The sequence below is a fragment of the Carcharhinus amblyrhynchos genome, chromosome 14 (assembly GCF_965287045.1).
Source record: "Carcharhinus amblyrhynchos chromosome 14, sCarAmb.v2.hapA, whole genome shotgun sequence".
NCBI lineage: Eukaryota > Metazoa > Chordata > Chondrichthyes > Carcharhiniformes > Carcharhinidae > Carcharhinus > Carcharhinus amblyrhynchos.
The window spans coordinates 70860243-70875708 of NC_137337.1; the positions used below are offsets into that span (position 1 = coordinate 70860243).

The window sequence follows — 15466 nt, forward strand, 5'->3', positions numbered from 1 at the left end:
AAGCCAAGGTACAACACATTCTCATCATTCAACAGGCAAGACAGCAACAGAACCAGAGAGCAAATGGGAAGATGTGTACTTCGCTGGTGACAGCACTAGCACAAGCAAAAATGAAAGTGTCTTTTCAAGAGACAGCATCCCCTTCACAATTTTTAATTCAACATCATATCAGCTGAGAAGTAAAACCCTGGAAAGTTGCTGCTTTTTACTTCCTCAGAGGCAGGCAAAAAAGAAATTTGAAAATCGCAAATTGAAATTATTTCGTAATGTTCATCCTTTAAAAAGTGAACAACATTCATAGAATCATAGGCCAGGATTCTCCCATCATGCCTACCTCTGGAACTTTAGCAGGCGGGTTGTGGAGAATGTGGAACACCATTGATGGTCGGGCGGGAATTTCCAGCTTTTAGACCAGCGCGGTCGGAGAATTCCGCCTTTGGAGTCCCTACAGTGCAGAAGGAGGCCATTCAGCCCATCAAGCCTGCTCCGACAGCAATCCCACCTAGGCCCTATCCACATAACCCCGCAGGTCCCCCTGACACTAAGAGTCAATTTAGCATGGCCAATCAGTCTAACCCACACATTTTGTGACTGTAGGAGGAAATTGGAGCATCTGGAGGAAACCCACACAGATATGGGGAGAATGTGCAAACTCCACACAGGCAGTCACTCGAGGAATTGAATCCGGATTCCTGGTGCTGTGAGGCAGCAATGCTCACCACTGTGGCACCATGTCGCCCAGCATAATTTGGCAAAATATTTCACGGGAGTTTAATATTGTTCAGCGTTTTATTACAATGTTCACTGGAAATGATTGATGATTTTGATAGCGAATTCTGCCCTTTGTACAGCAGGAAGTGGATTTAAATGTGTTCTTTTAAAACTGGGGACTGGGTGTTTGGCTTCCATTTTCTAATATTTGAGCCAACCCACCTCTCAACAAGCCCAGTGACGTTGGTGGGGTGAGGTCGTTATTAATTGTCACAGAACATGGTGAATGCTGTGTTTAGCTGAGTTGCCTACAAAGACGTGGTGAAGGATTTGAAAGGATGAGGGGCGAGGCACGGCATTCATTCTGATGGACCAACTCCGACCTTTGGCACGGTTTTCAAGTCAAGTCTTGAATCAGACACTTGCCACTATACTGTGACCCCTCACCCTGTACAGTGACCCCTCACCCTGTACAGTGACCCCTCACTCTGTACTGTGACCCCTCACCCTGTACAGTGACCCCTCACCCTGTACAGTGACCCCTCACTCTGTACAGTGACCCCTCACCCTGCACAGTGACTCCTCACCCTGCACAGTGACCCCTCACCCTGCACAGTGACCCCTCATACTGTACTGTGACCCCCTCACACTGTACTGTGACTCCTCACTCTACACGGTGACCCCTCACTTTGTACTGTGACCCCTTAATCTAGACTGTGACCCTTCACTCTGTACTGTGACCTCTTACCCAGTATTGTGACCTTTGGCCCTGTACTGCGACCCCTCACACTGTACAGTGACTCCTAACTCTGCACTGTGACCCCTCACTCTGTCCAGTGACCCCTCAATCTGTGCTGTGACCTCTCACTCTGTCCAGTGACCCCTCACTCTGTCCAGTGACCCCCTCACTCTGTCCAGAGACCCCTCACTTTGTACAGTGACCCTCAATCTGTGCTGTGACCTCTCACTCTGTCCAGTGACCCCTCACTCTGTGCTATGACCTCTCACTCTGTCCAGTGACCCCTCACTCTGTCTAGTGACCCCTCACTCTGTGCTATGACCTCTCGCTCTGCCCAGTGACCCCTCAGTCTGTCCAGTGACCTCTCACTTTGTATAGTGACCCCTCACTCTGTACCGTGACCCCTCACACTATTATGTGACCTACAGCAGTACTCCATGAACCCTTAACCAACACTGTGACCCTGCTCATGATTCTGTGATGGTGATCACTCGGTCTATACCTCTTGCATTATTTTATGACCCCTCACACTACACCTGAATGCCTTGCTCAAACTCAATAGCTCCAAACCGATTCTACTCCACAGACATTGTTTTGGATACCTACAGTGCAGAAAGAGGCCATTCGGGCCATCAAGCCTACACCAGCAACAATCCCACCTATCCCCATAACCCCACATATTTACTCTGCTGATCTCCCTGACACTAAGGGGCAATTTTAGCATGGCCAGTCAACCTAACCCGCACATCTTTGGACTGCAGGAGGAAACCGGAACGCCCGGAGGAAACCCACGCAGACATGGGGAGAAGGTGCAGACCCAAGCTGGGAATCGAACCCGGGTCCCTGGTGCTGTGAGGCAGCAAGGCTAACCACTGTGCCGGCCCCCAAGGGTACTTTAAGACATTTCTTCAAGCTTTGAATTCCTCTGTTTGCTCATTACTGTTCCTCTCTAAGAAGCCTGCACAATCAATGGCCAATGACACCCTAGCTGGTACTTCCACCTACTCCTTTGAAGGCAAGTTCATTACTTTTGGATTAAATATCAGATTGCACAGAATAATTTCCTTTTTTTATTTATTCATGGGCTGTGGGCATTGGTGGCGGAGTCAGGCAGTTAACAGCCAGCCACATTGCTGCAGATCTGGAGCCACATGTAGGCCAGACCAGCTAAGGATGGCAGATTTTGTTCCCTAAGGGATATTAGTGAACCAGATGGGTTTTTGCCCATGACAACTGACAATGGTTTCATGGTCATCATTAGACTTTTAGTTCCAGATTTTTATTGCCGTGCTGGGATTCGAACCCGGGTCCCCAGAGCATTACCCTGGCTCTCTGGATTACTAGTCCAGCAACATTATAATGGGGAGGTGACAACCTAGTGATATTATCGCTAGACTATTAACCCAGAAACACAGCTAATGTTCCGGAGACTCAGATTCGAATCCAGCTTGGCAGATGGTGGGATTTGAATTTAATTTAAGAAAAATCTGGGATAAAGAATCTACTAATGACCGTGAAACCATTGTCCAATGTCGGAAAAACCCATCTGGTTCACTGATATCCTTTAGGGAAGGAAATCTGCCGTTCTTACCTAGTCTGGCCTACATGTGACCCCAGAGCTACAGCAACGTGGTTGACTCTCAACTGTCTTCGGGCAACTAGGGATGGGCAATAAATGCTGGCCAGCCAGCGATGCTAATGTCCCACGAATGAATAAAAAAGAATTTACCACCATGCCACTGCTCCCCTTATCCTATCATTTAGGAATGTCATCCCAGTCTTGATGGGGGAGTATGGGTGTGCCAATGCTGCCTTTTTGAATGAGCAATCAAATTATTCACACTTAACAACACTTTCCCCAAAGTTCTGTCAATTTTACCCTTCAATTATCCAATTTCCTTTTGCAAGTTACTGTCCACTGCACTTTCAGGCTGGACAGATCACAACCAACCACTACGTTGAAACATTTCTCCTGATGATGTCTCTGATTCCTTTACCCGTTACTTTAACTCGGTACCCTCCTGTCAGAGGTAACATCTCCCCCCACGATCTACCCAATCAAATCCCCTCCTAATTTTGGACACCCTTCTCGATCCCTCCATAATCTTCTCTGCTCCGGAGAGAACAATCCCACATTCTTGACTCTCTCTAGAAGGGAAAGAATGTGAGACAGGGTGGGGATGGGGTGAGGGGGGAAAGTGGGACAGAAACTACCACTGAGGCAACAAGTGCAGTCATCTAAAGCCAGATGATATTCTCCTAATTCATTCAGAAGATCCAATTGTCACTGGTGAGGTCAGTGTTTATTATCACTGAGAGCACGCATGTAGCTGCAGTTGATTTAGGACAATTTCGGGGATGAAAGGGTTGGCCTTAGAGGAGAGATTAAACAGAATCATAAAATCCCTACAGAGCAGAAGGAGGGCATTCGGCCCATTGACTCTGTACCGACAACAATCCCACCCAGGCAGGCCCTATCCCCGTAATCCCGTGTATTTATCCTGCTAATCCCCTTACCACAAAGGGCCAATTTAGCATAGCCAATCAATTTAACGCACACATCTTTGGAATGTGGGAGGAAACAGGAGCACACCCATACAGACACTGGGAGAATGTGCAAACTCCACACAGTCACCCGGAGGCTGGAATCGAACCCGGGTCCCTGTGGCTGTGAAGCAGCAGTGCTAACCACTGTGCCACCGTGCCACCCAACAGTTGGGGCTTCTACTTGCTGGGGTTTGGAAGGATAAGAGGGGATCTGATGGAGGTATATGAAATTTTAAAAGGCTTTGATAAAGTAAATGTAGACCAAATATTCCCTCTGATGGGACAATCTGGAACAAGAAGTCACAAGTACAGGTCGAGAAGCGGTAGATTTAACACTGAGATGAGGAGAAACTACTTCTCGCAGAGGGTGGTGAATTAGAGGAACTCACTGTCCCACAGCGCGGTGGAGTCTGAATCATTGAATGGTTTCAAGGAGTAGGTATATTTCTAATACTAAAAGGAGGGATAAGGGGATATGGGGACAGATGGGGAGGTGGAATTGAGGGCCAGCGAGAGACCAGCCATGATCTGACTGAATGGCAATGATGTGGAGATGCCGGCGTTGGACTGGGCTGGGCACAGTAAGAAGTCTCACAACACCAGATTAAAGCCCAACAGGTTTATTTGGAATCATGAGCTTTCAGAGCGCTACTGGACTCACCTGATGAAGGAGCAGCACTCCGAAAGCTCGTGATTCCAAATAAACCTGAGTGAATAGAGGAGCAGGCTCGAAGGGCTGAATTTGCCTACTTCTGCTCCTAATTCCTTTGTTCCTATGAATGTGGTTCCCGCAGACCTCTGCGATTCTGTTGGAGTCCATCCCCCCAGCGCCCCTCCCCTTTCCCAGTCCCATTCGAACACCGATTTAAAACAATACAGTTCAAAGGACATCTTTAGCTGTTCAGACAGAGGGGATGCTGTCCTCTCAGTGATGGATGTGTATGGCTGACTAAGTGGAAAGCAAGAGGCTAACCTTCAATTTTCTTTCCGAAAAATAATAGAAAACTGATGGATAAAAGAGCAACAGAATTAAGCTGATCACAGGAAAATGAAGGAAATGTGCATTGCCTCGGGACCTCTGAGGTTTGGTTTATGGAAATAAAGAAGTCGCCACACGCACACATGTAACCCCCAGTGGCGTGAAGTGCAAATCGTAAACTAGGCCGAGGCAATATATTGCACATTGTCCAGGTGAGAAACAAAAAAAGCACCAGGCATAGATGACCGAAACAGGGTGAGAGCGGGAATACAGGAGGAAAAAATAATGGATTTTCTCAAAAAGAAAGCCGTTACATCTCAGGATCTCACACCTGATATTCCTCGTTTCATCCATTTCGGTTCACCAAGCATAATGAAGAAATGTTCTTGCTTTTCGTATTCCTCATCATCATTTATTTTAACGCTTATGGCTTTCCTGTAAGGATATAAGAAAGAAAATGTACAATGGGTTGCTCCAAAACCACTGCAGTCGCACATGCGATTGTTTTTTTTTTGTAAACTTGCTTGACGGTTAGTGGGGGGACGGCGGCCCTGGAGCACACCCAGATTGGTGTCACATGCCACCCTTCCCTCGGTTTATTAGTGGGACATATTCCAGTGAAATTTGGGCCTTCTTTCCCCAGCCCCCTTCCCCCACCGGTTACAGCGAGTGATGGGTATAGGAATGACAAAAGTTCCTGTCGTATAACCTGCCAACCCTTTCAGGTGACCAACTCTTGACTGAAGCCAACTTCATCACAACACAAAGCGGTGGGAAATGGCAAAAAAACCCCCCCAAAGATCCCAGTTTCTAACTTGTGTCACTGCCTGACAAAATCCTGTTGTGGTTGGTCAAAACAGGCAAAGAAGGTGCTTCTAACGTGCTCAGAAGGGTTGTTTTGAATGCAGGGAAGGACTGAGGGTTTTTGAGAGGGAGGAGTTTTTTTCTCATCATTCTTTCATGGGATATGGGCATCAGTGGGCAAGGCCAGCCTAACCCTTGAGGCCTTTGAACTCAGAGGCTTGCTGGGCCAATTCAGCAGGCAGCTAAGAGTTGACCACATGGCTTTGGGCCTGGAGTCTCATGTAGGCCAGACCAGGTAAGGATGGCACATTAAGCCCCCAAGGGTATCAATGAACTAGATAGGTTTTTACAACAACTGATGATAGTTGCTATATTCCAGGTTTACTCTTCTGAATTTAAAGTACACCTTGTCCCCACAGCATCTGCCTGGGCCTCTGGATTGCTAAGTTAGTGACTTTACCACCATGCTACCACCTCTACATAAATTAAAGTTTATTTATTAGTGTCACAAGTAGGCATACGTTAACACTGCAATGAAGTTACTGTGATAATCCCCTAGTCGCCACACTCCGGTGCCTGTTCGGGTACGCTGAGGGAGAATTTAGCATTATCAAAGTACCTAACCAGCACGTCTTTCGGACTGTGGGAGGAAACCAGAACACCCGGAGGAAACCCACGCAGACATGGGGAGAACATGCAAGACTCCACACAGACAATGACCCAAGCCAGGAATCGAACCCAGATCCCTTGTACTATGAGGCAGCGGTGCTAACCACTGCGCCACCCTCAGTTAGTTGCTATATTCCAGATTTATTCATTTGAATTTAAAGTATACCAGCTGTCAGTCGAACTCTTGTCCCCAGAGTATCTGCCTGGGTTTCTGGATTATTAACTTAGTGACATTACCACCATCTCCCCCATAAATGAGACAGACACACTATGACGTTTAATGCCAGCTGTCTTGCCCGGGTAGGCTTATAATGACCAGTCAAATTGCTCATATGTGGCTAATGACTGGCTTGCTAGACGTCCGCATTGAGCTGTCAAAGATCAAACACAGTCGTATGGGATTGAAGTCACATATAGACCCAAGTGGGTAATGTAGTTTTCCCGAAGTGAATGAACCAGCAAAAACTTAACAGAGATTTAATTTTGAAAATTCCAATTCCAGGATGGGATTTGAACTCATGTTTTCTGGATTATTAGTCCAGGCATTTGGTTTCCAACCTCACGACACTATCATGTCCCCTCCCATTGCCACTCCATAATTCCTCTTGCTAGAACTGAAGGAAATCCTGCTGTGTGTGTTCAACTCGCTGTGAGCTCAAGTTCATAGAAGTCATAGGTTCTCTACAGTGCAGAAGGAGGCCATTCGGCCCATCGACAACGATCCCATCCAGGCCCTGTTCCTGCAACCCCACACATTTACCCTGCTAATCCCCTTGACTCTAATGGACGATTTATCGTGGCCAAACCACCTAACTCGCACACCTTTGTTGGGCCTGAACAGGCCTTGCCCTGCCAGCATCGAATGCCACAATTCACAACATTTGAATACATGCTGCTACCACCTCTCCCCCCAGTGCCATTCTGCTTGAATATACATTTAGTCCCACTGAGGGATCCTGTGCTTGGTTAGGGGCATTGACCGTGCTAAAATTCTCCCTCCATGTATCCGACCAGGCGCCAGAGTGTGGCGACTGGGGGATTTTCACAGACGCTTCATTGTGGCGTTAATGTAAGCCTACTTGTGACACTAATAAATAAATGTTAAAACGTTTTGCATTGTACACCACCGCACCCAGAGCAAATTGATGCAACTGGAAAAAAACCAGATGTGGCAAGGAACCAGATGTGGTTGAAATTTTCCAGTCTTGCCCACCACGGGTACTGTAGTGGGGCAGGGGGTGGACCATGCAAAGATCCATTGATCTCGGGCGGGATTTTCCAATTTTTGGGATGAGTGCGGCTGGCAAAGTCCCGTCCATTACTTGGCATGCAGGGACCAACGGTTGGACTGGCACGCGTGGGACAGGCTTCTGGGCCTTACTTCCTATTGCGGAGCAAGAGACCCCCTCCCCCCCACCCCCACCCCTCCCCAACCCCCGTCAGCTGTCAACAACAGGAAAAGGGTCAGCGTCATTCAAAAGGGGCCTCAGAGTTGGCAGGTTACTGAAGCAGTTGATGGGAGGTCCAGATCGGCAGCTCACTAATACGCCAAGGTCCGAGCAGGCGGCATGTGACATATCTGACTGCAAGAACGCAGTGTTAAAAAATCTCTTGGGAATCAAGCAGTCAACAAGACAAAGAGAGAGAGAGAGGGGGAAAATGGGGGGGAATAAGAGAAAAGGGGAAAGAAGGAAGGAGAGAGGAGGGTCTTCAGCAGTGGCTCATTCTGGGCGAGTACTCCACCTTTCTGTGAACTCATATCCACCATGCGTGGCTCCAGCAGCTCAAGGAAGAAACTCTTGTTTTTTTCATATTCCTCATCATCAATTATTTTGATCTGAGCTCTTTTGCTGAAAATGAAAAACAATAATGTCACAAGGGAAGGGAAAGGAAGGGGACGGGTAGAGGGGAGGGGGGGAGGTGCGGGTGGGGAGAGGAGGCGGGAGGAAAAGAGCGGGTGGAAGGATGGGTCCATGGGTGCAGTGATGGGTGAGTATTGCCAGTAAGGGCAGTTCATTAGTACGCTCCCACCCCCATCCCCAGAGCAGGGAATACATTGTCAGGGACTTTTTAAGCTGTGGACAAATGACGGTCAAAACCCAGAAGGCTCCGTATCAGATGCACGTTGTGGAATAGTGTGAATGTGCCTGTGTAACATTCCTCTGTCTAATGCAGGTTCACAGCGTGTGGATACCTTTGATAAAAGCAAATTCCTGCGGATGCTGGAATCTGAAACCAAAAGAGAAAATGCTGAAAAAATCTCAGCAGGTCTGGCAGCATCTGTCAGGAGAGAAAAGAGCTGACATGTGTCTTTAAGGCAGAGATAGCTAGATTCTTGATTGATAAGGGGATCACAGGTTATGGGAAAAAGGCACAAGAATGGGGATGAGAAAAATATCAGCCATGATTGAATGGTGGAGCAGACTAAATGGGCTGAGTGGTCTAATTCTGCTCCTATGTTTTATGGTCCTTTGGTCTTTATGGACGTTTCAAGTGGAGATATATAGGGTGTTGGGAATGAAAGATGAGCCATAGCCATTAGCACCTCTTCACCTTTCCCCTGGTTTCCGTGACTATGACTTATCTTTCATTCCCTCAGCCTGCAGTATAAATATCTCCCACTTCTTGCTTTGACAAAGGGTCATCTGGACTCGAAACGTCAGCTCTTTTCTCCCCTTATAGATGCTGCCAGGCCTGCTGAGATTTTCCAGCATTTTCTCTCTCGGTGTGGACACCTTTGCTGGGTTAAAATGCTGGCAAAGGAACTCGCACGCATGCGCTGACGGTTTTCTCACCAACTCCCCCACAAACAGGAGGACCCCTTGGGATTAAGACAGTCAAAATGCCAGTGCGATACCAAACTTGTTAGTCAACACAACGGTTAATAGATTTCTCCTCAGCGGATCACTGCTGGCGCACTATAATGGAAACTTCTTATTCAGAACTTAGTTAAACTTCCACCAGTTAAAAAAAAATTAAACTCCATGAGCATGAAGTGCTCTCTTAAATTTCCAAAAATATATTTTTAACGTGTCTAAAGGACATTTCATAGGAGCTAAAGACATGATCTCCCTTTTGCATAGGGTTAGACTTGCTTTATACTTCTCCTTTTAATCCACAATGATTATAAATGTAACAGATAACAAACAGATGTGTCACCATTAGTGACCAGGCTAGAATTTCACTGAGAAGTTCTAATGAAGTCAGAAATTACCAAACCTTCAATAAATTGGTGATATAAATATTTAATACAGTGCCTTCCCTGTTACCAGTCCAAAGCTGCAATCCTAGCTTGGTTTCCTCTCTGAGATCCTCGAACAATGCAATAAACATGCTTCACAATGCAACAAACTACAAAGGATCGTGAACAAAGCCCAGTCCATCACGCAAACCAGCCTCCCATTCATTGATACCATCTACTCGCTGCCTGGGAAAAGCAGCCAACATAATCAAGGACTCCATTCTCTCTTCTACCTTCTATGTTGGGGAAAAAGATACAAAAGTCTGAGATCACGTTCCAACTGACTCAAGAACGGCTTCTTCCCTGGGACTCGTTAAAACATTCAGGCACAACCATCAGTCTTTACCAGTAGTTCCCAATCTTTTACGTCTCCTTATATCTCCTCCGATTTTCTCTATCTTCTTCCCTTACTAGGAACTTCCTTTTTAATTTCCCCCTGTCTCTCTCGCCTGCATTTTTTTAACCTCTCCCTGTCTCTCTCGCTTCTTCTAGAGTTTTTTGAGTTTTCGCCTTATGTGCAGGTGCGAGTAGGGTCTCTGTCTTCAGCTCCAAATCCCGTTGGTCACATGCATTGCCCCAAAAAAATCTAAACCACACACTATTATGATTGAGATCTACTTATGGCTACAAAGAAACTGCGAGGTAAGTAGAAGTAAGTCAAACAGTAATGGTTTATTCAATGTCGTAACAGTAGCACAGTCAGTATAAGGCTGAGCCAGCAAGCTCTACCCAGGGTGGAACTGCACCCCAGGTCACCTCACTCACTCTCTTAAAGGAGCATATGTCCGATTACATACATTAACATCCATGTTATTTATATTCATTTGTGGGACATGGGCATCGCTGGCTGGCCAGCATTTATTGCCCATCCCTAGCTGCCCTTGAGAAGGTGATGGTGAGCTGCCTTCTTGAATCACTGCAGTCCATGTTCTGTGGGTTGACCCACAGTGTCGTTAGGGAGGGAATTCCAGGATTTTGACCCAGCGATTACGAAGGAGCGGCGATATATTTCCAAGTCAAGATGGTGAGTGGCTTGGGGGGGAACTTGCAGCTGGTGGTGTTTCCATGTATCTGCTGCCCTGGTCCTTCTAGATGGAAGTGGTCGTGGGTTTGGAAGGTGCTGTCTGATGGTCTTTGGTGAATTGCTACAGCGCATCCTGTAGATAGCAAGGCTTGTAGAATGTGGCCAGCCAGCACAGGAGGTTCAGGATTCATTAGGTCCTGGAGATACTGATCGCAGAGCTGAGGACAAGGGTTGGTTTTAGTTTAATTACATAAATTTTTAATCTTTTCTCACGGATTTCGTGGAGAGATCTTCAGGGCATAGCAGTCAGGAGTCATTGGCCAAGACCAGGAGTGGAAACCCTGCAGTTCATACGGGACTCGTGCAGGCCCTGACTTTGATTGACCAAATCCATTTCTAGTCCTTATGTCTATTTTGAAGCTAGTTATCTAAATGTGCTCCTGATTTAAAAGGAATATCAAATCTCCTTGCCTCCGGATATTTTAACAGATAACAGCTCAATGTTGCGTAGAGTTGGAATGCAAAAATATAAAATTCTATCAAAAACATCCATGGATCAAGAATCTTAACAATCATAGAATCATGGAATCACAGAACCCTACAGTGCAGAAAGAGGCCATTCGGCCCATCAAGTTTGCACCCACATTCCAACAGGGCAGCACAGTGGTTAGCACTGCTGCCTCACAGCACCAAAGATCCGGGTTTGATTCCTGGCTTGGGTCACTGTCTGTGTGAAGCCTGCACGTTCTCCCCATGTTTGCATGGGTTTCCCCTGGATGCTCCAGTTTCCTCCCACAGTCTGAAAGACATGCTGGCAAGGTGAACTGGCCATGCTAAATTCTATGCTGGAGATGAGTCTATAACCAGCACTGACCACCCCCTTGTAAAATCCTACCTATTACTTGGCAAGCACAAAGTCAACAATTCGTTAAATAAATAAATGTTGGCCTATGATTAATAATTAAACAAACCATACAATTATAGAATTCTTGTAGTGCAGACAAAGGCCATTTGGCCCATCGAGTCTGTACCGACAACAGTCCCACCCAGGCCTTATCCCAGGAACCCCAAGTATTTACCCTGCAAGTCCCTCTGACATTAAGGGGCAATTTAACACGGCCAATCCATCTAACCAGCGCATCTTTTGTATGGTGGGAGAAAACTGGAGGAAACCCACGCAGATACTGGGAGAACATGCAAACTCCACACAGACAGTGACCTGAGGCCAGAATCGAACCCGGGTCTCTGGCACTGTGAGGCAGCAATGCTAACCACTGTGCCACCGTGCTGCCCATGATCATCCCTTGAATACCTTTTGTACTTTAGAAAGGTTATTCTCCATGCAAATGTTGATGGAGTGGTGGGAGAATGATAGTGGGGGCAGCATCAACCAGCCATTAAGTGATGGTGTGCTCGATATAGAAACCCTACAGTACAGAAGGAGGCCTTTCGGCCCATCGAGTCTGCACTGACCACAATCCCACCCAGGACCTATTCCCGTAACCTCACCTATTTACCCTGTTAGTCTTCTCTGATGCTATGGATCAATTTAGCACGGCCAATCAACCTAACTCGCACATCTTTGGAGTGTGGGGGGAAACCAGAGCACCCTGAGGAAACCCACACAGACACAGGAAGAGCGTGGAAACTCCACACAGACAGTGACCCAAGCCGGGAATCGAACCCGGGTTCCTGGCACTGTGAGGCAGCAGTGCTAACCACTGCGCCACCCAAATACGGGTTAAAGGTGGAAACAAAACGATTCACAAACGAGTGCCCCGCCCAGTTAATTTCCTTCAAAAGATTTCAGTGCTGGAGACAAATGGCGTCACTCACAGAGAACAGTCACTGCTCTCTGGAGAGGCTTTGTTGGCTGAAAACTGAAATCTGGAGACTAATTCCTTTCCCTTTACTAAATTAAAGCCTTTGATCTTACAGCAGGGCCTTACTGAGTAACAACCTGACAGTGCTGGGGGAAATCATCGAAGGAAAACGGGAGGAATGTGCACAGAGGGGTCAGAAATAATACATCACTGTATAAAAGTTAATGTGCAGCAACATGATAATATGGATTGCCCCTGCTTGCTATTCCTACCCTTCACTGCCTTACAAGGAAGCCTTGTCAATATATTGATGGTGTTTGGTGCACAAATTCGGAAGACTTGCTCTCCCATCGTTAGCCATTGATCATGTAATTATTCCTGATTCTCTTGCTGAATCTCCAACAGGAACACCGCATGTTAGCACGTGTGTGAGTTCGAGATCCGCTCCTGCGTTGTATCCTGGAATAAACAATCTGCTGGTTCTCCCCAAGCCCCCCCTCCCCACTACTCCCACGCTTTCCCGCTTCCCCAGTCGTAGATTTCAGTTGTTTTTTTTAATTTATTAGTGTCACAAGTAGGCCTACATTAACACCACAATGAAGTTATTGTGAAAATTCGCTAGTCGCCACTCTCCGGACCTGTTTGGGTACACTGAGGGAGAATTTACCATGGCCAATGCACCTAACCAGCATGTCTTTCGGACTGTGGGAGGAAACTGGAACACTCGGAGGAAACCCACGCAGACACAGGGAGATTGGACATGCTAAATTGCCCTACAGAGTGCAATGATGTGTAGGTTTGGTGGATTAGCCATGATTGCAGAGGTAGGGTTGAGCCTGGATGAGATGGGCTTTCAGAGAGTTGGCACAAACTTGGTTGATGGCTTCTTGGGAGCGGCACAGTGGCGCATGGTTAGAGCTGCCGTCTCACAGCGCCAAGGACCCCAGTTCGATTCCAGCCTCGGATCTATGTGGAGTTTGCGTGTCTATGAGGGTTTCCTCTGGATGCTCTAGTTTCCTCCCACAGTCTAAAGAGGTGTGGGTTAGGTTGAATGACCATGCTAAATTGCTCCTTAGTGTCAGGGGCATTAGCAGGCTAAATATGTGAGGCTACGGAAATAAGGCCTGGGTAGGGTTGTGGTCAGTGCAGACTCAATGGGCTGAATGGCCTCCTTCTGCATTGTAGGGATTCTAGGGATAACAATATGTTTCAGCAACATGTTCTATGACAAAGGGGTCAGCTGGACTCGAAATGGCAGCTCTTTTCTCTCCTTACAGATGCTGCCAGACCTGCTGAGATTTTCCAGCATTTTCTCTTTTGGTTTCAGATGATTTGCTTTTATCTCTTGTTCCATCATACTCCTGTATTGTGCCCTGTAGATGGTGGACAGGCTTTGGGGGAGTGGGGGGGACAAGTTATTCACCACAGAATCCTCAATCTCTGCTGCCATAGGCCCAGTTAGTTTTCTGGTCCACGGTAACCACTAAGCAACCAAGAACAAAGAAAATTACAGCACAGGAACAGACCTGCACAGACTATGCTGCCCGACTAAACTAAACCGCTCCCCCCCCCCCACCCCCCCACCCTTCTGGGTACCATATCCCTCTATTCCCAAAGAAGAACAAAGTAAAGGACGAAGATGAAGTTAAAGAGCGAAAAGCTGCAACATGCTACGGTGCAGAGGGACCTGGGGGTCCTTGTGCATGAGTCGTAAAAACTCAGTCTGCAGGTGCAGCAGGTGATCAAGAAGGCGAATGGGATGCTGGCCTTTATAGCAAGGGGGATAGAATATAAAAGTAGGGAGGTCTTGCTGCAACTGTACAGGGCACTGGTGAGGCCGCAGCTGGAGTACTGTGTGCAGTTTTGGTCGCCGCACTTGCGCAAGGATATTTTGGCCTTGGAGGGAGTGCAGAGGAGGTTCACTAGGCTGACACCGGAGATGAGGGGGTTAGACTATGAAGAGAGACTAAATAGACTGGGTCAGTACTCGTTGAAGTTTAGAAGGATGAGGGGGGATCTTATAGAGACATATAAGATAATGAAAGGGATGGATAGAGTAGAGGTAGAGAGATTCTTCCCACTTAGAAAGGATAGCAGGACTAGAGGGCACAGTCTCAAGATAAGTGGGGGGGAGCAGTTTAGATCGGAGTTGAGGAGGAACTTCTTCACTCAAAGGGTGGTGAACCTCTGGAATTCTCTGCCCATTGAAGTGGTGGAGGCTACCTCGCTAAATATATTTAAGACACGGGTAGATAGGTTTCTGATAGACAGGGGAATTAAGGGATATGGGGAGAAAGCGGGAAAGTGGAACTGATCCACTTCAGATCAGCCATGATCTTATTGAATGGCGGGGCAGGCTCGAAGGGCTAGATGGCCTACTCCTGCTCCTATTTCTTATGTTCTTATATTCTTATGCTGAACCTTGATAAAGCTTTTGGTCGCAGTGATGACATTGCATCCAGCGCTGGTCACTACATTTTAGTAAGGATGAGAGGGCCTTGACAGGATACGGAGAAGATTTATCAAAGCAGTCCCAGGGATGAGGGATTTTAGTTAAGGTTAGGTTGGAGAAGCAAGGGTTATTCTCCTTGGAGCAAAAGAGCTTGAGTAGAGATCTGTTAGACATGTGTCTGATTATGGGCAGTTTTAGATAGGATTAAACAAAGAAAAACTGCTTCCATTAGCTGATGGTGCAAACACGAGGGGGCACACATGTAAGGCTTTGGTCAAAAGATGCAAGGGGGATGTGAAAAAGAACTTTTTAACATCTATGACTCAGTTAGAAGGATGCTTCCCTCTGAGACTGAAAGCTGTAAGTTCAACAGCATTAAAGGAGTGTTACACTGTCAGAAGTACCTTCTTTTGGATAAGATGGCTGCATAAGAGGCCAAGACACTTTTTTGAAGGAAAGAGGCGGGGTTATTACTAA

At 46.9% G+C, this 15466-nt stretch overlaps 1 protein-coding gene across 2 annotated transcripts in view; it reads right to left on the reverse strand.

Annotated features, from left to right (window-relative positions):
• slc8a3 (solute carrier family 8 member 3) overlaps positions 1-15466 on the reverse strand; it is a 408213-nt gene that overhangs the window by 101042 nt on the left and 291705 nt on the right. Inside the window, exon 3 of one of the 2 annotated variants that reach the window (XM_080202059.1) lies at positions 5308-5411. In XM_080202059.1, coding sequence (XP_080058185.1) covers positions 5308-5411 — 104 coding nt within the window. Of the gene's footprint in view, positions 1-5307; positions 5412-8192; positions 8300-15466 lie in introns of both variants that reach the window. The other variant, XM_080202058.1, reaches the window with a different exon arrangement.